The sequence below is a fragment of the Anabrus simplex genome, chromosome 9, assembly GCF_040414725.1.
Source record: "Anabrus simplex isolate iqAnaSimp1 chromosome 9, ASM4041472v1, whole genome shotgun sequence".
NCBI classification, from domain to species: Eukaryota; Metazoa; Arthropoda; class Insecta; order Orthoptera; family Tettigoniidae; genus Anabrus; species Anabrus simplex.
This window is the reverse complement of record NC_090273.1, coordinates 79745054-79772357: the sequence shown is the minus strand read 5'-3', so window position 1 is coordinate 79772357 and position 27304 is coordinate 79745054. Positions and strand designations below refer to the sequence as shown.

The 27304-nt window shown below is 36.6% G+C and overlaps 1 protein-coding gene across 3 annotated transcripts in view; it reads right to left on the bottom strand.

The window, feature by feature from the left end:
- Mad (Mothers against dpp) overlaps positions 1 to 27304 on the bottom strand; it is a 126821-nt gene that overhangs the window by 67364 nt on the left and 32153 nt on the right. For all 3 annotated transcript variants that reach the window (XM_067154005.2, XM_067154006.2, XM_067154004.2), the window contains exons 2-4: positions 26085 to 26394; positions 11542 to 11713; positions 1300 to 1539 (exon numbers count right to left, since the gene is read on the bottom strand). In XM_067154005.2, the coding sequence (XP_067010106.1) occupies positions 1300 to 1539; positions 11542 to 11713; positions 26085 to 26357 (685 nt within the window). In that variant the 5' untranslated portion in view covers positions 26358 to 26394. The remainder of the gene's footprint in view (positions 1 to 1299; positions 1540 to 11541; positions 11714 to 26084; positions 26395 to 27304) is intronic.

Sequence of the window (27304 nt, the reverse complement as noted above, 5' to 3'; positions counted from 1 at the left end):
GACCATTGTGTTATTAAGCATCGTTTTCTGGCCACACTCTTCAATCACTAATCAAGTTATCTCTTTTTCAGGTACAATACTGTTACCAGATTTTTATTTTTTTGCAGGTAGCTTATAAATTTATTACTAAAAATTAGTTTCGGCAGACTGATGAACCGAACAGTTATAAATTAACTCAGTTGAAATTGAAGAGAGATGGCTTCAGATATTACAAATTATTTGGAGGCAATAAATGTCCATGTTCCAAAGAACAATTCTGACTGCCATCTTAATCATAACGACATTTCGGCAATACCCAGCACTGCCTTGGGTCGACTTGAGTCAAGGTGCGAGTTATAACATTCAAGCCAACTCTATGAGCTATGCCTATACAATTCCTAAAGAGCTTGAATTTTGTCCCACTACTTTTCCTATCCATAATTGGGCTGTCACGAGATGTATCCCACAAATGAACTGCTCCAAATTATGTTCCTAATCTGTAAGTAAGCTATCACATGATAAATATTCATGAACCTCTACTTTAAGACTCAAAACAGAATAAATTTCCAACTTCTAACTGGAATGTGAAAAACGGAAACAAAAATGCTCACTGGGTTATTCAACATCCCCACTACTAATAGACAAGCAAAACTGAACTTTCCTGAATGTAAACAGGTGGCTCCTTAGTCCTATGAAGTTCAGGAATTCAAGGCTTTTTCTGTCATTATGTAACTTTCCTCAACCTGCCTTCAAAGGCAAATGCTCATCTGTGTTGAAAATTACACTCCATGCACAAGGGATAACAAAAAATTTTTACTAAAAAGCTGCAATACAAAACAACTGTGGCATGTGCTATGTGAGAAAATGTCATAATGAGGAACACACTAATGAAGTTCCATTGTAATTTTATTTCCTACTTAGTCAATATGGTTGTCAACATCCCCTTTGCAAACCGAATCCAGAGTTTCTAGGAGCTATTCGTGATAAAAAGAGCATCATAATAATACTTCGATGACAAGTGTCCAGCTCCTTGGTTGAATGATCAGTGTAGTGGTTTTTAGTTCAGAGGGCCTCAGGTTTGATTCCTAGCCAGGAATAACATTCATCTTCATTTATATACAAAACATTACACTATCAACCAACATACAAACAGGCAACAAGGAATATATCTTTTCGCATAGCGTTGGCATCAGGAAAGGCACCCGTTCATAAAAGTGAGCTTAATCTAAAGTAGTGCAACCCCAAATACTTGGGGGAAAAAGACTTTAATGGTAAGTCAATCATGACCTTCTAAGAATGTAAACTAGTATCTCAAATTACCTGGCAATCCATTGCTACCATATGGACTCTGTGGATTGGAGTGCTGGCTACTAGGGCTAGGGACACTGCTTAATGGTGAGTTAGGCCCTGGACTGAGATGAGAGTGACTGCTGTTGGTGAAGCCTCCGGCAGAGTACGATACATTGTGGGGCATGGCAGGCTCTGATAGTTGCTGGAATGGCAACAATGAATGTCCTGGAGCGAATTCACTATGACGTGGCACCAGCACAGGAGGTAGAACTAGACATAAAAGGAAGGATTCACAATTGATCAAAACTAAAATATTTAAATCATCATATTCACAATTCAATGTCAAAGATTAACACATCACTCAGAAGAAAATGAACAAAAACAATTGGGATTGCAAAATTCACTAATAAGGGAATCATATCTATATATAAATAAAATCGAGTTTTGTCTGTTCATTGCTCAGAATTTGAAAAGTATGGCATTTCTGTATCGGCCAAGTCCACAGTAACAAGGAAATGCACTTTTTACTTTTCCCCAATTTCTGTCTGTATGTACACGCATCACTAGAAAACGGCTAGAGAATTGAATGAAAATCGGTATGCAAAATCGGGGAATAAGTCGCTACAATCTAAGCCATAAATAATTTTAATCACGCTGATAGAAACTGTAGTTTAGGGGATGGCCTAAAATTTAATTTTCAAATATTAATGTTATCAGTGGTCCTATCTTAATAAAAACTGGTATGCAAAGTCAGGGAATAAGTTGCTACAATCTAGGCTATAAATAATTGTATTCACGCTGAGTGAAATGGTAGTTTAGGGGAAGGCCTAAAATTTAATTCTCAAATATTTATATTATTACTGGTTGTATCAATAAATACTACATAACCAAAGTTGAAAGTACAGTTTAAGCTATAAACAATTTTATTCAATCTAGATGAAATTGTAGTTTAGGGGAAGGCACCTAAAATTTAATTTTTAAATAGCTATGTTTTTGGTCCTATCGAAAAGTACTACATAAGAAACGTTACAGAGAATACAATTTCCGATCATTTATGTTTTATTCAGTTTTACTGTACTAACTATGATGAGTGGTATTTCAGAACTGGAAGAAAACTAAATGTGAAAGCCAACAATATTGAAAGCGCACAACATTGATCAACAATAACATTACATTGACCATTGTTTGTTGTGATATTATTTGTCTCTTACGCTGCCTCTACACTTCGATAGATGGGATTACTGCTGCGTACCGAGTATAATAGCCTGACTGAATATTGGAGGGAAATAGCCGGGGAGTTAGAAAACGTTCTTCTTTAGCATGCCATTCCTCTGGTTCATACATTTTCTGATACAGCTGGTACATAACACACTGGTTCTTCATAGTATTCCAGTTATTCAATCCCTACTCCGACGCGCTGATTTGAATGAGCAGTGTGCATACTTAACCCTTTCGCACTCAGCCTATATGCAGAGGCTTGCTCCAAGAAGCTCAAAGAAATTTCTGTGATTATCCAACCAAATTTCAAAAAATCAACACGAAAACTGTTTAACACATATTAAAACAAAATAAATCACACTAATACAGGAAACTATGAGCATTTCAGAAATGAATATACCTTGGGCGTATTATTATTGGTAAAGCCGAAATAAATTAATCAACTTTGAAAATAAATTTAAAAATAAATTATGGTTTTCAATGACAGAGAGATCAGACATTATTGCGTCTTTCCTCTTTATTTACTTTTAGACCTGAAAGAAAGCACATTCAATTCTGAATAATTTGATATCAATATGATGTGTGTGCTGCAATTCACTCATGAAGCATGGCACGTAACTGTCATCGAAGTCAGGTCCTCGAGGTCCGATGCACGGTGAGCAGCTGTGAGTGTGTCACTTTCCACATAACGGGAATCACTTTTGGCAAAATAACCTCATTATTACTGTCTAAATCAACTGAAAATTCAAGGATATCGGCCTCATTTGGCCTTGAATATGGCCTAGACATCACGATAAAAAGATGACGCAAGCATGTGCAACAACGGAGTAATAAGAAGGTGTAAAATTATAGTTCGTGAAGTACAGCGAACACACGATATACCAAAGAAACGAAATAAACTCTAAACTAAACTGGCAGCAAGATCAAACTGTTTTATTCATAAGCCAACCAAAACACATCCACGCACTAACAATTTCGAATAATCACAACATAAACATTCATGGTCAACAGATATCTATTGTCAGAAATAAAAATATTTTGTAGGGCTGGTGGATATATCTAAGGAGTAAAATGCAAACTCAACACTTTAAGTTACTGTCACGATCAACTATTACCACTTAAAAGCCACGCAAATGACCAAAATCTCTAAACAGACAAAGCCGATGTATCGGCGCCGTGAGCGTTCTCGCCATAACCTCTCGCGCCGATCTATCGGCGCGCTGAGTGCGAAAGGGTTAAGGCAGGGGCTGACTTAGTAGTAGTAGTATGGCCTGGTCTAGAATAACAATTTATGCCTATTCCAAATTATAGCACCACAATGCACTAAATGACTCAAAATTCAACCCTGAAAAGAGCCGTTTCTTAAGAAAAACTTCTTCACTTTTATTAAATTCTACACTGATTTATTCCAAATTATTAGTCAAGAGGGGGTTTCTCCCATGGCTTGGAGGAAAAATTTGCTTCCAAGTTAGATAGATTTTTCCGCTGCCAGTGTAGTGAATTGATATTTTCCAACTCATTGGGTATTCCTAGGAAACAGATTAGTAAAAGGGCATAGTTTTTGACCTGGGAGTCTCCACTATTCGGCACTCTCCCTGTCGAAAAAAGACGAAGAGTGTTCATGAATCAAGGCTGTCTGCGGCTCTGTCATTCCAGCTCTGGAATTCTGGACTGTTAGATCAGCATTTTAGTCCTATTCGTTTCAAGTGAGAATGTGTGGTGTTTCATTTGATCGAGTACTTCATACGAAAGTGTTGCTTTTAATCGCGCCATTCCTACTGACGTCATTATAATGTATGTTCATTTCAGTTGGAAAAACCACTAAGACAGTCTTTCTGAGGATGTAGAAAGGCAGGTGGAGAGTGAGTGCCTACCCTTATAATAAAAACCTGATTGTGACTGATGGTATGCAAGTGGGTCTACCATTACTCAGTCTTCATATGAGGAAAGATGTTTGGTGATTTCCCCAACGTGTACACTAGAATTCCGTAGCGAAGCACGGGTACATCAGCTAGTTATGGCATAAAATACTTTTACTATGATTTTAAAAGTTGTGGATAAAATAAAAAATAAAGCATGATATCCTTTTTACCAGCCTAACCGATCCAAACTAGTTGGAACTATGGTAATACCCTGTACAATGATTTATCAGAGGAATTTAATTTCATGAATGAAGTCTGTATAAAAATATTATAGTACAAATAATTTGATGACACTGAAGGGTATCAAAAATTACACAAGAATTATGAAAAGCAATAATTTTGCACTTTTATGCTAATGCATACCTGCCAACTTTACAAAACCAAAAATCAGGAGATTCTGATATGAAAATCAGGAAAAATCAGGAGATACATTATTGGTCAAAACTGCTTATTCTACGTCTAGCACAGTACAGCACCATGATATATTTAAAACACTTATTTTCACAAAGCCCAACTGTTGCTATACAAAGCTACAATGCTAAAAATTACACATCTCTATTCCCTCACAGGAAGTATGTGAGTGAGATGATCGGTCTCTGATAATATTTCCAAAAATAGCATGAATTCATGCTCCACACGTGTGAATCAGTCATGCACTTAGATGCCATTACTTAGCAAATGCATAGATTAATATATTGCATCAAGCTTCCGTGCGATTATGCAAAGCGCAATACTATCTGTATCAAATAACTAGCTGACGTACTCGTGCTTTGCTACGGAATTCTCAGAAAAACTGTCCTTACAGTTTTCCCAACTGAAGTGTCAACATAGGTCATTACAATGACGTCAGTACGAATGTTGTGATTAAAAGCAACGCTGTCATATGAAATATTCGAAAAAATGAAAAACAGCAGATTTTCTTACTTTTAACAAAAAAACACGGTGTCGATCTAACAGTTCAAAGTTCCTGAGCTAGAATGACCAGGACGCAGATAGCCGTGAACACTCCTGTGTAATTATTCCGTTTAAGTGTGCACACGGCTCATTCCAATCACTGCCCCAGAGTAGGGATTGAATAGCTGGAATACTATGATGATCCAGTGTGTTACGTACCAGTAGTATCAGAAAATTTATGAACCAAAGGAATAGCATGCTAAAGAAAGAGCGAGATCTAACTTCCCTGTTACTTTCCGCCAATATTCAGGCAGGCTGTTATACTCGATACCAGTACGCAGCAGTAATCCCATCTATCGGAAATAAATGGCAGAAGAATACACAAAGCACATCACATCAAACAATGGCCAATGTAATGTTATTGTTGATCAATTTTATGAGCTTTCTATATTGTAGGCCTTCACATTTAGTTTTCTTCCGACTCTGTGATATTAGAGCATCTAATGTAAAGTGAGTCATCCTTTCTTTCATGACTCCCTCTTGTGTTATTATTCCAGCAATTGTTCCTTCATGACTTTTTTCTCATTCTTATAATCATCTTCACAATTTTATTTAATTTTAGTCAGTACACTAAAACTGAATAAGATATAAATAATCGGAAATTGTATTCTCTATTACTTTAGTTATGTAGTAATTTTCGATATGACTAAGATAGGTAACCAAAAATTAAATTTCTGGCACCTTCCCCTAAACTACCATTTCGAACAGGGTTAATAAAATTATGTATAGCATAGACTGTAGTTCCCTACTTCAAAAGCTTTCAGAGTACATTTTGTCTGCAGCAGTTCAAATTCTATCCTCTGTGATTACCAGTTTTCTTAGGTATTTTTCAACCTTCTCTGTGGAAGCACTCTGGTCTAATCTTCTTCCATTAAGCCAAGCTCTCCTTGGCGCTGCTCACAGTTTGCGTTCCCTTGTCTTGCCTTCATATTTAGATAAGGTTTGTTTTGTACCTATAATTGTCGGGGTCTGACTTATTGGCCTGCGCTTTCAATTGACAACCTCTGTCCAAGAAGGGCTATTGTTTCCAGGGGCGAAACTACTTGGAGTCATATGAGCCAATGCCTACCCTAAGAAATACGATTAAACACAAATATCGTAACAAATTTTGGGCAGAATGAATATTTAATGCACTGGAGAACTTTTGAGAAACAACAATTGCATTCAAAACCATTCTCACTAGTTCAATATAACCTTTAAATATCGATGAAGACCAAATATGTGTGATACAAGATTTCCAGAAACCTACTACAAACAGTATAAAGATAACCAAATTACAATGGAAAATAATAAAAAAGACAGGGTGTCGCCATCATGTTGGGCGCATTTGTATCTGATGTACTTTATTTGATTAGATTAGAGGATTAAAAACTACTTGCGATTGATTGTTTTTTGGTTTTGGGGTTATTTATTAGATTTTTCGATAAGCTTGGCTAATCAAAGTTGCTGACATGAAAGTTTTCATGGGAACTGACAAAGTTTCCCCAGTAAAACTGAATGTAAAATATCGAGATTTTTAACTCATGCGAGTAAGTAATGTCTGAAGCCAGCCGCATGGTCTAACGGTATTATGTTACTTAAATTTTATTCCTTCTGACAGTTCTACGTAATTTAAACGTTACGCCATATGTGAAATGTTCCGACCGAAAGTTGTATGAAGTAGAATCACTGAATTTGAACCTTCTGGGTAATCATTGTAATTATTGTTTATTTCCGATTTTAAAAGGTGTAATTTTGTGGATCATTGGAGCTTACATTTCAATTTAAATTTAAGTAAACTATATTAATTTTGAATCATCACTGACTTTGCTTTTTCAGCAATGCCAATACCTTAAACCGCCTGGATATGGTTCCCAGCCGCCTTCCACACTATCCTTACTTAGCCATCATGTTTGTTAACCTGTTTGTTATGATTTTAATTTCGTGCAATTTATTCCTCCTTGCGTAAAAATGTGTTTCTGTGTAACGATGTGTTTGCACAGTGGTAGCAAATATTATTATTATTATAAACGATTACTTGTAACCTGACTTATAAGGAGGTTACACATTCGAATAATGCATTTAATAACATAGTTGGTGTGAACTGACGAACGCAGAATTTTATTATTAACGATCTTATTTCATCCAAGGAAAGCAATGTTAGTCATCTATAAAGATAGTTCAGTTCAAATGGAAGGAAATTTCGTTATCAACCTAACTTAACCTAACCTTGTCATGACAGCCATGCCTGAAGAAGCCTTTGGTGGAGATCATAGAGTTGTGATAGGAAAACTGAAAGTTGGAGAGATTGAAAAAAACCAATTAAGAAGAGAGAAAAGAATTAAAAGTATGGAAGTTGAAGGAGAAAAGCATACAAGAAGAATTTCAAAGGGAAATAATACCCTTGGTACCCAGGGCAGAGGTGGGGAATGTTGAAGAGGAATGGAAAACATTTAAGGAAGCACTGGTTGGATGTGCAGAAAAGGTGCGTGGTAGAACATCAGGAAATGTGAAAGACAAAGAAACACACTGGTGGAATGATAGGGTAAAGATTAAAGTGAAGGAAAAGAAAATGGCATGGAAAGCATGGAAAACATCTAAGACTGAAAAAAGTAGAAAAAAATATGTGGAGGCAAAGAATTTGGCCAAGAAAGTAGTGGAGGAAGAAAAGCTGGGCCTTATTCACACAGAAATTGAGAGATGATACGCAAGGCAGCAAGAAATTACTGTATGGTATCTTAAGAAACAAAAAGAGAGATCAAGTAAACACCAGATTTGTGAAGGATGAAGGTGGCATAATTTTAACAAAGCCAGAAGAAAGAAATAGAAGCTGCTGAACATAAGAACGGATAACAGTCATTCAATGGACGACCAGGAAAGGCAATTAGTTAATGAAGAAATGGATAAAGAAATTACAATGAATGAAATTGAAATGGCAGTAAGAAAGATGAAGAATGGAAAAACTGCTGGAATAGATGAAATTCCAATGGAGATGATAAAGGCAGCTGGAGCTGTAGGCCTGCAGTGGACATATCGGGTTCTCAGGAATGTCTGGGAGAATAAGGAGGTCCCTGAGGATTGGCAAAAAGGAATAATCATCCCAATTTTCAAGAAAGGTGATAAGAAAGTTTTGAAGAACTACAGGGGAATTACTCTAATATCCCATGTTGCTAAGATAATGGAAAGGATACTGGAAAGTAGAATAAGGTTGAAGGTTGAGAATCAGATACAGGAAAATCAGTTTGGTTTCAGAAGTGGAAGGTCAACAATAGAGCCCATTTTCATTATGAGACAACTAATGGAAAAGCATTGGAAGTACGGGAATGATATGGTGATGACATTCATTGATATTGAAAAGGCATATGACAGTGTCCCCAAGACGAAAGTTTGGGACAGTCTGGTGCAAAAAGGAATTGGACAGGGATTAATAAAAATGATCATGGCATTGTATAAGGAATGTTGTAGTTGCGTGCAAACACAAGTTGGCAGGACAAGTTGGTTCAAAATAACTAGTGGGCTGAGACAGGGAAGTGTTCTATCACCAATCCTGTTTACAATAGTAATGGATGACATCATGAGAACAGCAAAAGCAGCATATGGAGGAAGAGAAATGAACATGATGTTATTTGCAGACGATATTCTGATTTGGGGAGAAGACGACAGGAAAGTTCAAGAACAGTTGAATGTGGTGAATGGGAAGATCGAAGAATGTGGATTGAAAATAAGTGTAGAAAAGAGTAAAACTCTTGTTATGACTAGAGGGGAGAAAGAAGGGAAAGGTCAGATTAGACTTGCAGACAAGCCCCTGGAAGTAGTGGAAACGTTTAAATACCTGGGGAGTGAATTAATGGAGAATGCTCGACTGGATGCTGAGATTAGTAAAAGGATTCAAGCTGGAAGTTGTTTATATCATAGTGTAAGAAACATGTTATGGGACAAAGATGTGCCAACGGAAGCAAAGGGTACTATGTACAAGATGTATTACGTACCCATAACAACTTACGGAGCAGAAACTTGGACAATGACAAAGAAGGATGAGAGTCGAATACAGGCCGCCGAAATGAAGTTCTTGAGGAGTATGATACAGAAGAGTAGAAGAGACAAAATAAGGAATGAGAAAATCCGGTAAGAAATTGGAGTGGAAAAATTGAATGATAGAATAGAGAACAGCCGACTAAGATGGTTTGGGCACATAAAGCAAATGAGCGACGAAAGAATGCCAAAAAAGGTGATGGAAATGCAAATCCAAGGAAGGAGAGGCCGTGGACGACCACGATTGAGATGGAAGGATACCATCCAACGCAGCATTATAGAAAGAAACCTGGACTGGGACACAGTGTTGGAAGAGGAGTGGTGGAAAAACCGAAGAAAGTGGAGAGGAACCATATTTGCCCCTACCCGGATATAGCTGGATAAAGGAAAATGATTGATGATGATGATGATGGAACATATTTTTATTATTTCCAACCAGACGTCTGGTAGAATTTTGAGGTATTTGATATGACTGATGATGTCCCACAGAAGAAGCGAAACATGTCTCAACAATTTTTAACGATGTTTAACTAATACGTTAACATATTGTACTGTATTGAATAGGTTGAGTTAAAATAAATTTCTTATATTATTATAAATTAAAATATTAGAAGAATATAAAAAGGTCTTAATGTCACTATATGGCGAATTTGAGAGTAGGTTTCAGGATTTCAGGCATTGGAAAAGGACCTGCAGGTGTTCGCTACACCCTTGTCAGTCGATGTGCATTAGACGAGAACTGCAGCTAGATCTGATTGATTTACAGGGTGATACTCAAATGAAAGAAAATTTTGCATACACAAAGAGTTTGACTGAATTTTATGTTTGTTTTCCATGGGAAAGATTTCCTAGATTGCACAAATTTAATGCATATATTTTAAGTAAATTCGGACCAACTTATTTATGTGAACAGATGTTTTCATTAATGAGATTTGTAAATCTAGACACAGAAGTAGGGTCATTGATGAAAACTTGAAATAGGCTTTGCGACTTGCCAGTATGCAAACGATCACTACTATCTAAACAACCCCAAAGTTCCCGTGAAGGAGGAGTACACTAGTGATCTGTTTCAGTTCGTGTGTTTAATTTTTTGTCATAGTCATAAATGCCATAAAAGTATTGAAATGAATGTTAATGAGACTGCAGATAATGTGTACAAATCACACACTGTATTTCTTTTGGTAAATGTACGTGTCCCAAAGCTTCAGTTAATCGTGAAAATGTATTTATTCAGGACATATTGCACACTTCTGTATATTCCTTTGTCAATGAATAGTTTTCTTGTCCAGTTATATTCTGTAATCTGTGTCCTGTTCATCTCATATGATCCATGTTAAAAATTATTATTACTATTATTATTATTATTATTATTATAATTATAGCTGTTGTTCATACGGTAGCATTTCCGAGCGGCAAGTACAGTACGGCCACGGTATGCAACCCACCTGTCCACTGCTCTCTTGTCACGTGACAGACAGCCGTCCAGAGCGGAAGCAAGTAACACCGACTCCCTGGAGTAACTACGTGATGACATCTGCAGTATAACACCACGGTTAGCCAGCTAGAGTGCCATTGGTGGAAAAAATGTTCACCACCATAATATTGGTTAGCAGGGTAGGAGGGGAGGAATTTCTAATCACTAGATTGCATGCCAAAGGCCTGGATTCAATTCCAATCCTCTTCGCAGTGTGCATATGGAGTGAGGGCATACAACACCGCTGATGGTGATTCATCTGTCGAATGGTGACGTTAAGCCTTGAGCAGACCCCTTGGGCGTTTTTGACAGGAGTATGCTATGCGGCAACACATGGTTTCACCCTCGCCTCACCTGATCATCATCTCACATCCAGATTTACAGGTTGCCCATAGGCTTCAAATAGAAAGACTCGCAGCAGATGACAGAAACATGCCCTCGGACACTCCTAGCACAAAAAGCCACAAGATAAATAGTGGTATTTTGACATACTAGCATGTGTCAGTGAAAATGAAAGAGATTTTCTCATCTGTTTATTCTGGCTTTGTGTAGTAATGTATTTAAAATAATCAAGCAGAAAAGTTTTTCCACATAATAGATTATAAGAACCAGGGTCAACATGAAATACAAAACAAGATTATGATAATTCTTGCAGTTTTAAAAAGACTGATATGGTTACCATAGTTATTATACCTGGGCTTTCGACTCTCTTATAGTGGTACGGGTTAATGCAGACATCCTTCTGCTTGGCTGAGAATGGAAAACGACAATTCTCCATCGGCTTGAGCTCATGATGAGACTGAAGGTCAGGCCACCTCCAAACTCTGCAGTATATTACATGTGGCAAGCCCTTCCTATGTGAAACCTGTAGGTAGCACACCAATAAACATATATAAGAGAAGATAAGACACACGCAAAATTGAAACAGAATTAAAACGTACACTCAATTAAAACACTCACTTTTCCTAATTATGAAGGTTTACATATGACAAGAAACTAAGAGACAAGATATAAAAGCAATCAAAACTCTGAATCACCGTTTTATTTCTTTACAGAATAAAAAAAATTGCATTTCCCTTATATTTCTCCATATTGCATTAATACTTAATGAGTGCATTCCAATGAAAACCTGGGACATATGGTGAAATAGAACAGAAATAGAAGCAGCTGTGGCCTTCATTAAGGTACAGCCCCAACATTTGCCTGATGTGAAAATGGAAAACCATCTTCAAGGCTGCCGACAGTGGGGTTCGAACCTACTATCTCCCCAATACTGGATGCTGGCCGGAATAAAGGGAAGTATCACGAATGCTTACATATTTTATAATTTTTATTTTAAAATAGAGTTAAAGAGTACCATAACACAACTTTTTTGAAAGCCTTAATTGCTCAGTTACACAAATTTCAATTTATAGAAGGATCCAGAAACAGCAAAAATTTAAGACTGTATAATATTATATTCAGAGTATAATTTTCACACATTGGTCAATGAGTCAGAGTTAGGGACCGCATGCATGATATCTGAAAATGGTCACAGATTCTTGGAGAACTGCAACTGAGATCTCAATCAAAAATCAACAAGGAACAGTGGGATGGCTCCATGAGCTATCATGAGGTCTGTTACAGCAATGGATTCTAGATGGTACTTCTATTTTAAAAATTGGATTGTAGTAAACTTCTTCTGGGTGCCGTATGTGAGACTTGAACCTGACTATAGAGTCAAAGAAGTAATCTTCCAGAGAGGGAGGTTTAAAAATGACATTAACTCTACGATTGCTGACTATTTTGGAAATGTCATGAACTACTTCATAAACTGTATATCCTGTTTTCTTTAAGGCATTGTCCGACTCGTTGGCTGAACGGTCAGCGTACTGGCCTTCGGTTCAGAGGGTCCCGGGTTCGATTCCCAGCCGGGTCAGGGATTTTAACCTTAATTGGTTAATTCCAATGGCACGGGAGCTGGGTGTATGTGTTATCTTCATCATCATTTCATCCTCATCACGACGCGCAGGTCCCCTACGGGAGTCAAAGACCTGCACCTGGCGAGCCGAACCCGTCCTGGGATATCCCGGCACTAAAAGCCATACGACATTTCATTTTTTTAAAAAAGGCATTTGCTATCCCTGATAGAAGTGTATGATAATGCGTATTCTGTTGAAGTTCACCATGTGGACATATCTCTGGGACATGAGCAAGGAACTCAACTTCTCTGTCGCAACACCAACATAGATTACTGCCGAGGGACCTTTCGGGCAACACTACGTACAGCAGACTTGTTTGCTGTCATCATAATTGCCTCTCTCCTCTCACTGCAGGTAAGAACTTTGTGTTTTTTAAATCCACTTACTGCCTGGGATATACTGTACTGGTAATAAAAGATTTAACCTTTGTTTTGTTTCTGGCTCCAGTTGTCAAATGCTCTTTCTCTTAATATTTATTCATAATTATATCATCCTCAGCCATTTTTACAAAAGTCAAACTTGGATGCAAATCGGAAGCCTCTCTATTTTGATTGCTATTCGCATACGAGCTACGAGTACGCACGAGTCATCGCTTACATTTACGATTTCTTATCTGAGTCAGTCCGAGTAGCCTACTCATATAAGACTCGTAGATGTAAAGCCGGCTTAAGGCAATGTGACAAAAAGGTGATGCCTCTGTTATTGGTACACTTCCTACTACTTCCTATTTTTTTTTTTTTAAACCCTACTGAGCGGGAGCATTTAACAATCTAGCCTTCAGTGGATGCGGGAAGAGCTTTCACTCGGCATTTAAAGGCTAGCATACCTGTGCACCAAACTGTTTTATGATACCATATCTCTGTTAATTTCCAACCAATTTTCATTATATTGGAAATAGTTTTTTGATCCACCAGATATAGTGTGTTTAGTCTCATTGTCGTTGAAGTGAGGTGATTTGCATATGGATTCTAGTTTGTCTAAAGATATGAATCAAATAGGGGCATGACAATAGTACAATTTTTTGAGACGTAAGACCTAAAATTTAGATTCTGTACTATTCCCATCAACATGAAGAGGACCAAGGTAACATGCACCTCAATTTCATTGACTGGAATTAATTCCCTTACCCTAGATAGAAATGGAAATAACATTCTTCGGGACTTTATGTGTAGTGATTTGTTTCCGTTACATTCAGAATGACGAGTTCAAGTGGAAAAGAAAAGTTTGTAAGACTTTACAACCTGCACGACATTTACAGCTAAACCGTGGGGTGAAAAGACATTACAAAATGTTTATTTCTTACGTATTTATCTATACCATACCTGTAAAAATTACACTAACACATCTAGCACGAATAGTGTTGGAAACAACAGTCTGTTCAGTATCATTTCAGCCTCATTACGGTCTAATTTGGCAATATCAACATCTCTGTTAGCAGAATCATTGCTAAAATTACAAATACTATTCTCATAATCACTAAAGCACTCTATGCCCTGTATAGCACTGCTAGAAAAATTATCCTTGTTTACCGACACCATTGCGAGAAAAGTATATGAGCGAATAGTCGAATTATACACATGGATAACCTGGCAAAAAATTGGTGAAATGGATCGATAGATGCATAAAACGAAAGAATGAAGCTTTATCTCGATGGCTGTGAAGAAACCTCAAGACATAGTTCGAAAGAAACTCACAAGATGAACAGATCATGCAGAAGGGGGCGCAATGCTTGTCTGACACATCACTCCATAGTTAGCAGACGGCTACTGCATAACGTGTGCTACACGTTGCTCCACACTGTCGGGTTAAACAAGGGTATGACAATTTCTTTTTTCCAGTCATCTGGCAACATGTTCTCTTTCCATATAACTCCCAGTGTTTGATGTAGCCACTGTAATCCAGGGATTCCGGTTGCCTTAAACATGTTTGCTGTTAGTTCATCTGCTCCTGCCGACTTTCCACTTTTGATTTTCTTCACGGCATTTTCTGACTCTTTCCAAGTAATTAGAGGTTGTTCCTTCTGTAATTCATTAGTCACTTTGGTACCTCGCTCTTGAACACACTCTCCATTCAACAATTTTTCAAAATGACTCTTCCATCTCTTTGATTCCTACCACGTCTCAGATAATGATCCTGACCTCAGGTTCAATAGGTTTAATTTCTTTAATTTCTTCCGTATTTGATGTTTTACTTTTCATTAACCTGTATAACATTTTCCGATTTCCTTCACTATCTTCCTCAATTCTTTGGGTAAACAGTTCACAGCTCTTCTCCTTTTCTTCTTTCACAACTCGTTTTACCTGGCGTTTCTTATTCCTGTTCCAGTCTTCCTAGATTTTTATCCTTCGGTACAATTCCCTGAGAGTGATTATGTTTCTCAACATCTTTGTTTTTAGACATGATACTGTATAGGCCTTAAACATGTTTGCTGTCAGTTCATGTGCTCCTGCCGACTTTCCACTTTTGATTTTCTTCACGGCATTTTCTGACTCTTTCCAAGTAATTAGAGGTTGTTCCTCTAAGAAAATAAGGTGAAATTCTATACGTTTCGCAGAGAACTGTGCTCGACTGCCTTTCCGCCATCTTGGGACTGTTTTCGTGTACACAACCTAGTGTTATAGCGATGTGTCACGGTGGAGTATAAACAACATTCTAGAAACATCGTGAGGCAAGGTGCCCAAATCTGAGAACCGCCATTTCACGCAACTTAATAGAGAAGTCACCATAGGACCATTGTAGATTAACAGTTCAATGCAATCTGTTACCAAAAATAAAAAGCAACTTTCAAAGAAGATAATCAAAACAACAGACAATTAATAAGAAACAAGAAGTGCCTAATTACAGACTTTTAAGATTTTTTACATATGTTCAATTAGAAAATAAGTTTTTTAGTATTACCATAGACGCCAATTGTAATTTAAGTACCTTTTTACACACCACATCATTAAATCTAAATCCCATATCCCTCCCTTCTCCCCACCAACACAAATTTCAAGCGCTTTAAGCAATAGTTGCAAGTTCCCATGGGAAAGTAATTTAAGATTTTAATGTACTTATCAAATTGTTTCATCTAAGCTATTTAAAGACAGCTGAAGATGACCACTAAGTGGTCGAAACATGTCCTGTATTTGATAATGATTTCATAATTCTGCCAAAAGGCAAGAAATAAAGTATCGATTAGGTGGTGTTTTAAATTACTTTGTTTAACAATTTGTAGATTGAATTCATCGATACGGTCATGAAGTGGACAGGTTGCAATACCCCGGCTTGACAAAAATAATAATACTTCTGGGCTACAAAATACAATAATTCATGCTTTACATAGGATACTTCAACGAAAAAAACTCAGTTATACTTAAGAAATCCATCGGCTCCACGAATTTTTGATATTTGTGCCCAACTGGAATCACTTGCAGCATCTTGATTTGCAGCCGAAGTGTCATCTACCTGAAGAGCTGTGAACTGTCTCTGAAGCTCATTCATCACCTCATCTGTAGTTTCATTCTCTTCTTTGCATAACATGACAGGAAACTTTTCCACGAAAAAACGAAAGGAAGAAAACTGTGCATCTGTGGAAATGTGTTGATGATGTAGTCAAAGGCAGTACAAAAGTAGTTTCTCCCTGATGAAAAGAAAAGGGATTTATCCGTATCCTGGAGATCATTCACCAAGTTCGAAGTCTGAATGTCTGTAACTCATCACCACTTAAATCGTTTCTTCCACTAAGTGCAATATTAATATCACATCCACATACCGTGCAAAAGGCAAATTTTACTCCCTTTCTTGATTTTAGTATGCACGCAAAATCAACAGAATATGATTCTTTATATGTCTGGAAGTACTATTTCTTGTTGGATTTATTTATGATAATCTACAATAGGAATGTAGCAAGACAATCTACAATAATATCAGACCTTAATACAAAAACAACATGGCCGACACATCGGTTCAATGTAAACACACCTGTGATACATAAACACAACCTCTTGATTATCGTATTGAATTGCTAAGTTGTCAATAATAATGAATAGAATGCTTTGCTTTGGGTAACAGACCAATACTATCTAGAAATACCCTATATTTAGATAAGCAATATGTGGATAATTCAAAATATAGATATTTTCTATGAACTAGGATGGTAAAGGAAATAAGTAATATAGGAATGCATTCTAAAATAACAGTCCTGGGGAAATATCTGATAAGTCTCACTTCAAAGTATAGATAAGAAATAATAAAGTCTCACTTCAGTCAATTAATTAATCAATCACCAATGATCTGAGTTTAGGGCTGCCGTCCAAGTGGTATATCAATTGTCTACCTAGTCTTTTCGTAAGTGATTTCAAAGAAGTTGGAAATTTATCTAATTGGTGTAGATATAGTAGGGGGACACCCTTGGTAAATTATTCCAGACCGTAATTCTTGTTCCTATAAATCAGAACTTGTTTTAGAAATACATTTATTTGAATGACCTTTCTATTACCATACGCTTTTAAATATAATAGCCTACCTCGTTCATGAAATTTGTTAGAAATATAACCTTGTAGCGAATTTCAATTCTCTCATAACAACGATTCTCATAAAGACCACAAAATAGCTACATCTGTTTCACTTCAGATAATCAATAGGAGAGTCAATTAGAAGTTCTCTGGTAGCATATGCATTTTCGTATAAAGCACTTTAATACCCAAATCGTTGGCATCGTAAATATGTACTGTTAAGCGACAGTGTATCAGCTGATACCTTGTCGTCTAATTTAACAAAGAGAATATATAATCTTCATTCACAGATAAAATTAATTGCTATATCACTTTTATAACCTTACTTTTAAAATCCTCAAAAGGTATAGTAAATGAGAAATGTACTAGGATTGGCACCAACACAGAGTTTTGGCCTTATCTGGAAAAAACAGCTCATCGAGTACACGGAACACATCCTCTCCATTGAAAAAGTTATCTTTGAACGTTTTAATGCACCCTAATAAATTACTTATAACTACGAAATCGTCACGATGCATTTTGTACACCTGATCTGAATGTAAGTGCATCTGCTGCACCATGAATTACATCCAAGCATGCAATACGACTGACACGTCCTAATATATGGAAATAGTTTTAAAACCAAATTTCAATAAAAACCATCAATACACAAACGTTTCCTAATCAAATCAAACCAACAGAAGGAACTAAACAGATGCTTCGCACATGCTCATGTTTACATTTGAACAAACTGATCGGGGCACCATTTTAGTTAATATCGATAGCTGCATTAAGGTCTGATATATTGTAGTTGGTCTTGAATGTAGCGTATGAAAATATCCGAGAACAAAGGTTTCGATATGCACTGAAAATCAAAATGAACCTGGATCACCGAATGCCACATAAAATTTTAACATAAACATTCAAGGCAGTCAAACACTTCATTAAAACATGTCAAAGCACACAAAGTCTTAAACCACTAAATGAACACGGCACCAAACTCATGAACAAAGAATGTGCACATGGTAAAAAAGCATACACACACGTGGAACGAATGTAATCCTTCTTAATTTTCTTTATAATTTAATGGGCTTCGCTAATAGTCACTGAAACGAATGTAATTAGTCCAACGAATACAAGAAACTGCGAAGCACGAAATTATAACACAAAAACTCGAAGACTTCGTTAAAATATGTCATAACCTTAAAAGGCCAAAACTTTTGAGGAATGCAATCTTTGTGAACAAAGTAAGTCAAAGAATATAGGTTAAATCACAACAAGCAAACGGAGAGGAACAAAGAATTTTTGGAGCAAAGCCTGTCGACACCTGACATTCACATGGAAGAACTGTTATTCCGGCTTTAAATTCAATTACAATAATGACACAAACATCACACAGTTAAAAATACCGATCATATCAAAGAATGAGTTATCGACTATCGTGGACTTGCCTTTGACCAAGACTGAACATGCTTCGACCCATGCAAACAATTGATTGTACAGAAGTGGAGCGATTATCGCATGTTAACGTTTCAAATTTCTGTCCGTGAAGTTGTAAATTGACACCGTCCCTCCATAAATCCGTAAAATTCTGCAATTTCTGTAAATTTTACGGATAAACTATAAAAGTTGGCAGGTATATAAACTGTTAATAACCTAAATAAGTACTTTACTGCAAAGAGAAAGAGCATTAGAATTAACATTTACTATATTTTCATAACTTTTCATCATAACAGAAGAACCTCGATAATTCGAAATAGGTTAATTCAAAATCTCGCCTAATTCGAAGCAACTCTCGTTCCTGGAAACATGAGGTACAGTTTTGCATGTTATTTAAATCGTTTAATTCGAAATATGGATAATTCGTAATTCGAAGAACAATGTCGGCCCTGTTGCCGAAATTCAGTTTTTAATTCGAAACTACCTTTACATTTTGAAAAAAAAAAACCACCTATTTTACAGAGTAATTTAAATTCAAAATTTCTCCGCGTCAAGCAGGGGTAACTTTGAGCACTTTCACCTACTTCGGCGTGACGACAGTGTGCTTCATATCTGCTATGTTCAAGCGGAATCGTAATTATTTTGTATTCGGCGTTTTAAGGAACGCCAAAGTATCATGTAAGAATATCAGGCAGTGTGCGGAGAGATTGAATCCGCGAACACTGGTAATGCCAACATTTGGCGAAAAAGCGTGGCCTGTAATCAATTTGTATGCACCAAACAACATTGTCAATGCCGATGAAACTACATTGTTTGTTTGTTTTACTTTTTTAATGCTGAGGCCAAACCGACTTATGGTTTAAATGAGAGAATTGCCAGCCGGCAAATGTAGCCTACTGTGTTGCTATGCAATGCACACAGAAGCGAGAGACTTCCTTCCGCTGTCATAGGAAAGTTTGAAAAGCCACGATGTTTTAAGGGCGTCGGGCACTTTCCATGCCAGTACAAGGCATCTAAAAGTGCAGACAGTAGAGTGATCCAAAAGATAAAGCATTTGCACAAAGGAGCCAGCATTTCCTTGTCTTTGAAGCGTGGTTTTCTTCTTTTCGTTGAGCGAGGTTATGTTTGCCATTGTTTTATACAAGAGCATTATTTGAATAATGTAAATGCACCTTGTTGGATAAATTTCTGAAATAGTGTTTTCCATGGCATTTGAAAAAGTTTAAACTGAGAATCAAGTTTAATTGCATGCATTAATGGGTCTTAGAAGTGCCATGGCGGGAAATCGTACAAGTATAGTCTCTGTACTGCTGTTGTAATGTGAACAGAACGAGATAATTTTTCCCCTCGTCATAGGAAAGTTCGATAGGCCGCGATGTTTTAAGGGCATCGGGTACTTTCTGTGCAAGGACAACGCATCTAAAATGCATACAGTACAGTAATCAAATGAATAAAGCACTTGCACAGGGGAGCCAGTATAGATTTCTCCTCGTCTTTGAATCAGGTTTTCTTTCTTTTGATTTCAATGCGTGAGGTTATGTTTACCGGTGAGTTATCCAAGTGCATTACTTGAATACTGTAAATGCACCTTGTTGGATACATTTTCTTTTCCATGGTATTTGAGAGCTTTAAACTGTGAATCAAGTTTAATTGCATGCAATAATGGGTCTTAGAATATATTGTGACGCCACAAGGGTTGGCATTTCCGAAGTACGTGTCACAACACAATCCAACAAATGTGAAGATGCAAAATCGTGCAGAAACCGAAGACGAGTAGCTCATTTGAAGTAAATTGCCAGCTCCCGAAGATCAGAGCGACATATTCAACGTCAGGCACTGTGCCTTCAAACGCCGACTGAACTTGATAAACAGCTTAATGATCCAGTATTTGCTTCGGTCGTGAAAATGTACATAAATATATATATATAATACAATTCAATATACAGTAGAGTCTCGATTATCCGACGTAAACGGGACCTGGAGTACGTCGGATCACCGAAAATGTCAGATAATACAGAATAACTTTGAAAATGAACTGAAACAAACAGGAAGGCTAAAATAATGACATGTTTTACGGTGCTCTACTTAATGAATTACCAATTCAATTGTACAGTACATGCAATATTAAACGAAAACATTCCAGATGTCTTACAAAAAGAAACTTTTCTCCACAGATATTAAGCTACCTAATACCGTACCGTTTCTGCCACTGATCACGCCACCCAGCACTGGCAGGAAAATTAGGGTCCCCTTCATTAAACTACTTCTGGAAATACACAGCCTTTTCCTGCAGAATGGTGCCAGATATTGGCAGGCCCTTTTCCTGGTGTTCAGATACCAAAGAAATAGTGCTTCACTCACTTTTTCGTACTGACATTTTTCATTGTTTTTCTGTGCTCTGGTAGAGCACACTTTTCAATTTCTTCCCTCTGTTTTTTCCAGTCTCCCACTGTAACACGTCCAACACCATAATCTGAAGCCACATTTGGAAGAATTTCCCCTTTGTCCAGTCTCTTTAATGCACTCAATTTGTGTTCCATAGAAACAATCACTTTCTTCCATTTACTCGCCATACTCACAGAGGATATGAAAACTATAACATCCGCACCCAACCAATACTACAATGACTGAAGACTCACTGCACCTGTCCTTGAGGAAAACTCAGTCCTACCGCCAGCGTTCAGGCCAGTGCTTGTCCCATGGTCGCACCCTCCACAGCGAGTGTGCCTGAATTTAGTCTCCACCAAAAGTTGAAATTAAGTCTAACAGTGTCGGATAAGCGAGACTCTACTGTAATTGAAATATGGAACTAGGATCTTGTAGATATTTTAGAACAGTTGATGTAAAAAACAATTGTGAAGAGAAAAAAGGTAAAAAGTGCAATACTGGAAACAAATGAAAAATGTATATGCACAGTGCGCTATTTCTTGAAGATAAAAATTCAGGTCGTAATCGAAGTAAAGTCAGCGCAAGGCATGAGTTTAAATTTGAATGTGAAAACCCAAAATGCAGGTGGCAATATAGTATATTAGCATAGAGTTCAATTCGGAAAGTAGGTTTTGGTTTTTTTCTTTTTTTTTTTTAGAGGAGAGGTGAAAAGAAAAGATAGGATAGATTAATAAAGGAAGAAGATTAGTAGATAAGAGAAAATTAAAAGGATTTGAAGTTATAAGATGATGGGAGAGGATAAGATAGGGAAATAAAGGAGGGGTAGTTTAGGGTGGGTTATTGGAGGTAGAAAATGTGGGTAGGAACTTTGTAAGGCATGGAAAATTGAATTCGGGTTTAGAAATTTAGAATTTTTGAGAAGAATTAGGAAGTCAAATAGGATATTGGTTTTTCAGAAATGTCTTTTAAAGTGAAATTAGGGTTGAAGTATTGGTCAAGGTGAATAAAACAATTTTCAGAGGTGTTTTAGGAGGGGGCCTTTGTTAACCATTTCAAGTATTTTTATATCTTTTTCAATATTAGTGAAATTATGCTTGGAGTCTTGTATAGGTTGGCCTATAGCGGAGAATCTGTTGTATTTAATGGCGTTGATATGTTCGGAGTATCTGATGTTGAAGTTCCGGCCAGTTTGTCTGATGTACGAGGAGCTGCAGTTGTTACATTTGAATCTGTATACTCCAGATTTAGAAAAAGCATTAGATTTATTTAGTGATTTAGAGTTGTGTAATATATCAAGATTCCTATTATTGGTTCTAAAAGAAATTTTCATGTTGTGTTTTTTAAGAACATTAGTTATTTTATAAGCATCTTGAGTGAAAGTGAAAGTAGAAAATGCAGTGGGTTTGGTTTTGTCTTTTGATAACGTAGTTTTAGGACGGTGTTTGAATTTGTTGATGATACGGTTTATGAAAGAGTTGTTAAAGCCATTAAATTTAGCGATATTACGGATGGTGTTCAATTCGTTATTTAAATATTTTTTAAACATAGGGGTGTTGAAGGCATGAAAAATCAGGCTGTTGTAAGTACCACGTTTATGTGCTTGAGGGTGTGAAGAATCTTGCTATATTGTGGTTGCTGTTTGGGTTGGTTTTCTGAAAATTTTGTAAGTTAAAGAAGGATGTCTAGTTATAGTTAAGTCTAGAAAATTAAGAGTTTTGTTGTATTCTGATTCAAGGGTGAATTTAATGTTAGAGTCAATGTTGTTGAGAAGAAGAAGTGTAGAGGCTGCATTGGTTGATTCTTCATTTAAGATTACTAATGTGTCATCAACATATCTGGCCCAAAAGAGGATATTAGAGAAATTATTATTATAAATCTTTGTGTTTTCTAAGAAGTCGAGGTATATTTCAGCTAGAATGCCTGAAGCTGGTGAGCCCATAGCTAAACCATCTTGTTGGTAAATGGTGTTATCAAAGGTGAAATAATTATTGTTGAGAACCAATTTCAAGATGAATTTCTAGTTTACTCAGATTACTGAATTGGTTTAAGTTGTTTATTATGGGGAATAATTTGGAAATTGGAATACATGTTTATGATGTCAAAAGAATGGAGAGAAAAATTTGGTTGGATGTCAAAGTTCTTTAATTTTTCAGAAGTGTTTTTGATAGATTTGTTGGATAAAAATCAATAATTTTTTAGTAAAAAATGTTTGAATGAATTTAGAAGTATTATATAAGGGAGTGAGTCTGTACTTGATTATTGGGCGGATGGCAATGTTAGTTTTATGAATTTTTGGAAGGGCTTTGGCAGTGGGTAGGCCTGGGTTCATGTTTATTAATTTAGTTTTTTCTTGATCTGTGAGGAAAAAGGAAGGGTTTTTTAACGTCTGTCTGAGGAGGCGTTGGATTTTAGTGGTTGGGTCTTTTTTTACTATAGAAAAAGAAGAGTCATTGAAGAAATCTTAAGTTCTAGCTATGTAGTCAGTTTTTTCCATTATGACAGTGGTGTTGCCTTTATCAGATTTGATAATGATGAGATTATTGTCATTGATTTTCTTTTTAAGATCTAAAATGAGTTTATTGTCATTAATTAAATTATTAATAATATTGTTATGATTTAGGGAAGTGTTTTTGTTAATATTAATGAAGATTTTTTCAAGTTCTCTTTTTACTTCCTATCTGATTTCATCTTGTTCTTCTGTTGGCATTTTGTTAATGGCTATTTCAGATTCAATTATTAAATTGGTGGCTATATTGAAAGTGTTGAGGTTGGGCCAATTGTGTTTGAGGCTCTTAGAAAGAATTAAGTTTTCATCATCACTCAGAGTTGTTTTAAATAAATTGACAATGGGGGGATGGAATTGTTCAATGGTTTTGGAGGGTGTGTTAATGTTCTTAATATGATATTTATGTGAAGAAGAGTTTGTTTAAAATGTTGAGTTTTTTCTCAGGGGTTTGTTGCTTAATTGACAATTCATGAAACAATTTATTATCAACTTGAGTTAGGAAGAGGTTCCATTGTGAACTTGGGAGAAGATTTGCAATTTCTAGGTGTGTTTCATATAATCTGTTATTTAAAAATGATTTTTTTCTTGTATAAGAAACAAATTTCGTTCTTCAACCAAATTTTGTTGGTTATTCTTTGGGTTTTTAACATGTGAGGAGAAGAATGGGTTTTTTCATTTGTTTCCGGTATTGCACTTTTTAGCATTTTTCTCTTCACAATTGTTTTTTTATGTCAACTGTTCTAAAAAATCTACAAGATACTAGTTCCATATTTCAATTATATTGAATTGTATTATATATATAAGCAAATACTGGATCGTTAAGCTATTCATCAAGTTCAGTCGGCGTTTGAAAGCACAGTGCCTGACGTTGAATATGTCGCTCTGATCTTCGGGAGCTGGCAATTTACTTCAATTCAGCTACTCGTTTTCGGCTTCTGCATGATTTTGCATCTTCACATTTGTTGGATTGTGTTGTGACTTCACGCCTGATAGTGTATGCAAGCTGGCTCATTTAACTGTTCTCCGCTTCTCGTAAACATTATGAGACAATGCCGAACTTTGCGTGTGCTACGCTGCTGTTCAGAAGATTGCGCCTTGCTTCTTTTAAGTGACTTACCTTCTACTTCTTCTGAATTTTACAGTGCCTATCCCCGTTGTTTTTATTTTGCCTCTTCAACTGTTTTTGTGGGGACTTGATCTTTAATTTCTTTCTTACCTACGCATTGTTTTTTGCGTTTTATTCAGCTGATGATGGGGATTGGGGTTGAAACCGGTACCACTTCCACTTATAATTAAACAGGAATGTAACACTATACTTTGTATTTATTTGTGTGGAATAGGTTGAACTATCTTATTTATTATTTCAATTTCATAGTGAGTACGTGTTCCAAGTTTAGGAATGTAACACTACATTTCATATTTATTTGTTTTGAATTGGTTGAACTACCTTATTTATTGTTTCAATTTCATAGTAAGTACATGTTCCACGTTTGAGGTCGATATCTTGAATACTTTTCAAGTTACAGTAGTTAGCGTGCAGTAGTGTAATTTCTTTCTTGAATGCTCGAACTGTCCGGTCCACACGGGGTAGCAGCCTCCGTTCAGACCCTGTCCTCAATGTGTTGAGAGGGCAGCAAGATAAGACTTCAGCGAACATTCAACATATTAATCTGGGAGGTATATAATAATTTCGTGTGGCTATTTCTAGCCGAGTGCAGCCCTTGTATGGCAGACCCTCCGATGAGGGTGGGCGGCATCTGCCATGTGTAGGTAACTGCGTGTTATTGTGGTGGAGGATAGTGTTATGTGTGGTGTGTGAGTTGCAGGGATGTTGGGGACAGCACAAACACCCAGCCCCCGGGCCATTGGAATTAACCAATGAAGGTTAAAATCCCCGACCCGGCCGGGAATCGAAACCGGGACCCTCTGAACCGAAGGCCAGTACGCTGACCATTCAGCCGAGTCAGACAATCTGGGAGGTGAGAGCATGTAAGTCAATGGTAAACGTATGGTTCCAGTGTATGGGACCCTCGCCAGTTACTTGATTCAAGAACTGGAGAAGTTCCAAAAGAAAGCAGCAGGCCAGTTCCAAACTTTCCAACAAAAGAGTAATGTTACAAAAATTTTCCAAATTTTCAACTGGGCAAGCTTGGGAGCAAGAAGACTAGCTGCCTGACTAAGGGGTTCCAACCTGTCAGTGGAGAAATGACGTGACATGACATTAACATATGAATAAGCTTGAATTAAGTTTTTAAAAAGTATGAAAGATCATATGATAAAATTTAAATTCAAGAAGACAAATTTGGACAAATGCTTGTTTACAGGAAGGGAGATGTTCAATGAACTTACAACTTCTTTGAAATCTGTTATGAAAAGACTTTGTAAACAAGTGATAGAAAATTTGCCAACTGGACAAAAACCATAAATGCAAATCAGTAGTGAATGAATGAACTCAAATTATATTACCTGTAATCTACCATCCAGACTACGAGGTATTGTAACACAGTCACTTGCATGTCCAGGTGAGCTTAAAGCCCTCTCCAATTCTTCAATTGCTCCTTTCTTTTTCTTTAATTTCTTCACTAATGCATCTACAGCCTTTTCTGCCCATTTCTCTTCTTCATCTCCTTGCTTCCAACCCAAAAGTTTCTTCACAGCTGGACTTGTAAAGGAGAAAAGACTATTGAGAGAAGATATGGGCCCACTAGAACCCGAAGATTCCCCTTCGTCTGGATCCATGTCTTCGTTAAATGTATCCGATTCAAAATTTTAGACTCTGAAAAAAAAAAATGAAAAAAAAAAATATATATATACATTTAGAATTCTATCATGATATAACAACAGAAATTCACACTACATCATAGATACTCTCAAACCATGCAAAAACAACATTTTATAGGAGGAAATGAACAAAGCTTCCTCGGTACTTTACTTTCAATTGGTCTTAAAACTTCACAAACAAAATGTTCTGGCAATTATTTTAAATTCAAGAAGACAAATTGGGACAAATGCTTGTTTACAGGAAGGGAGATGTTCAATGAACTTACAACTTCTTTGAAATCTGTTAAGAAAAGATTTTGTAAACAAGTGATAGGGAATTTGCCAACTGTGCAAAAACCATAAATGCATTCAGGAGAATCTCACCAACAGCAGTCCTGAAGATGGTACAGAAAGCATCACTCTTCCTAGTTCTGCATCACATAGCAGATGTACAAACAAATCCACAATGAAATTCTGATTCTATATCTATATTAATAATATTAAAAAATTCATCTCTATTGCAATAGCAAGTCAATGGAATCTACACAGTAACTTGTCCTACCGTGAATGAATACAAGAATTCATGTACAATTATTACAACATCCTGAATGTGATTACGAGGGTTGGAACATGCTTGGCCATCAGCTAATCGTACACTTCAACACATAATTTGAATATTTTCAGCCCCCAAACCCTCACGAACAATCACAAGCAGAAGAATAAATTACATACATTGTGTTCCCATGTACTTCAAGTTTAAAAATCAGTGGTAATGAATTCATATGCATATAACTATAGCCAAGGACACATTGCAAACAGAGGAGTTTAAAAAGGAATATAATGGGGTAAAACATACTGTAAAATGCCAAAAATACTTGAAAAGTGAGAAGCAGCAGACAAGAGTAATGCGAGTTTTAACGTGTGCA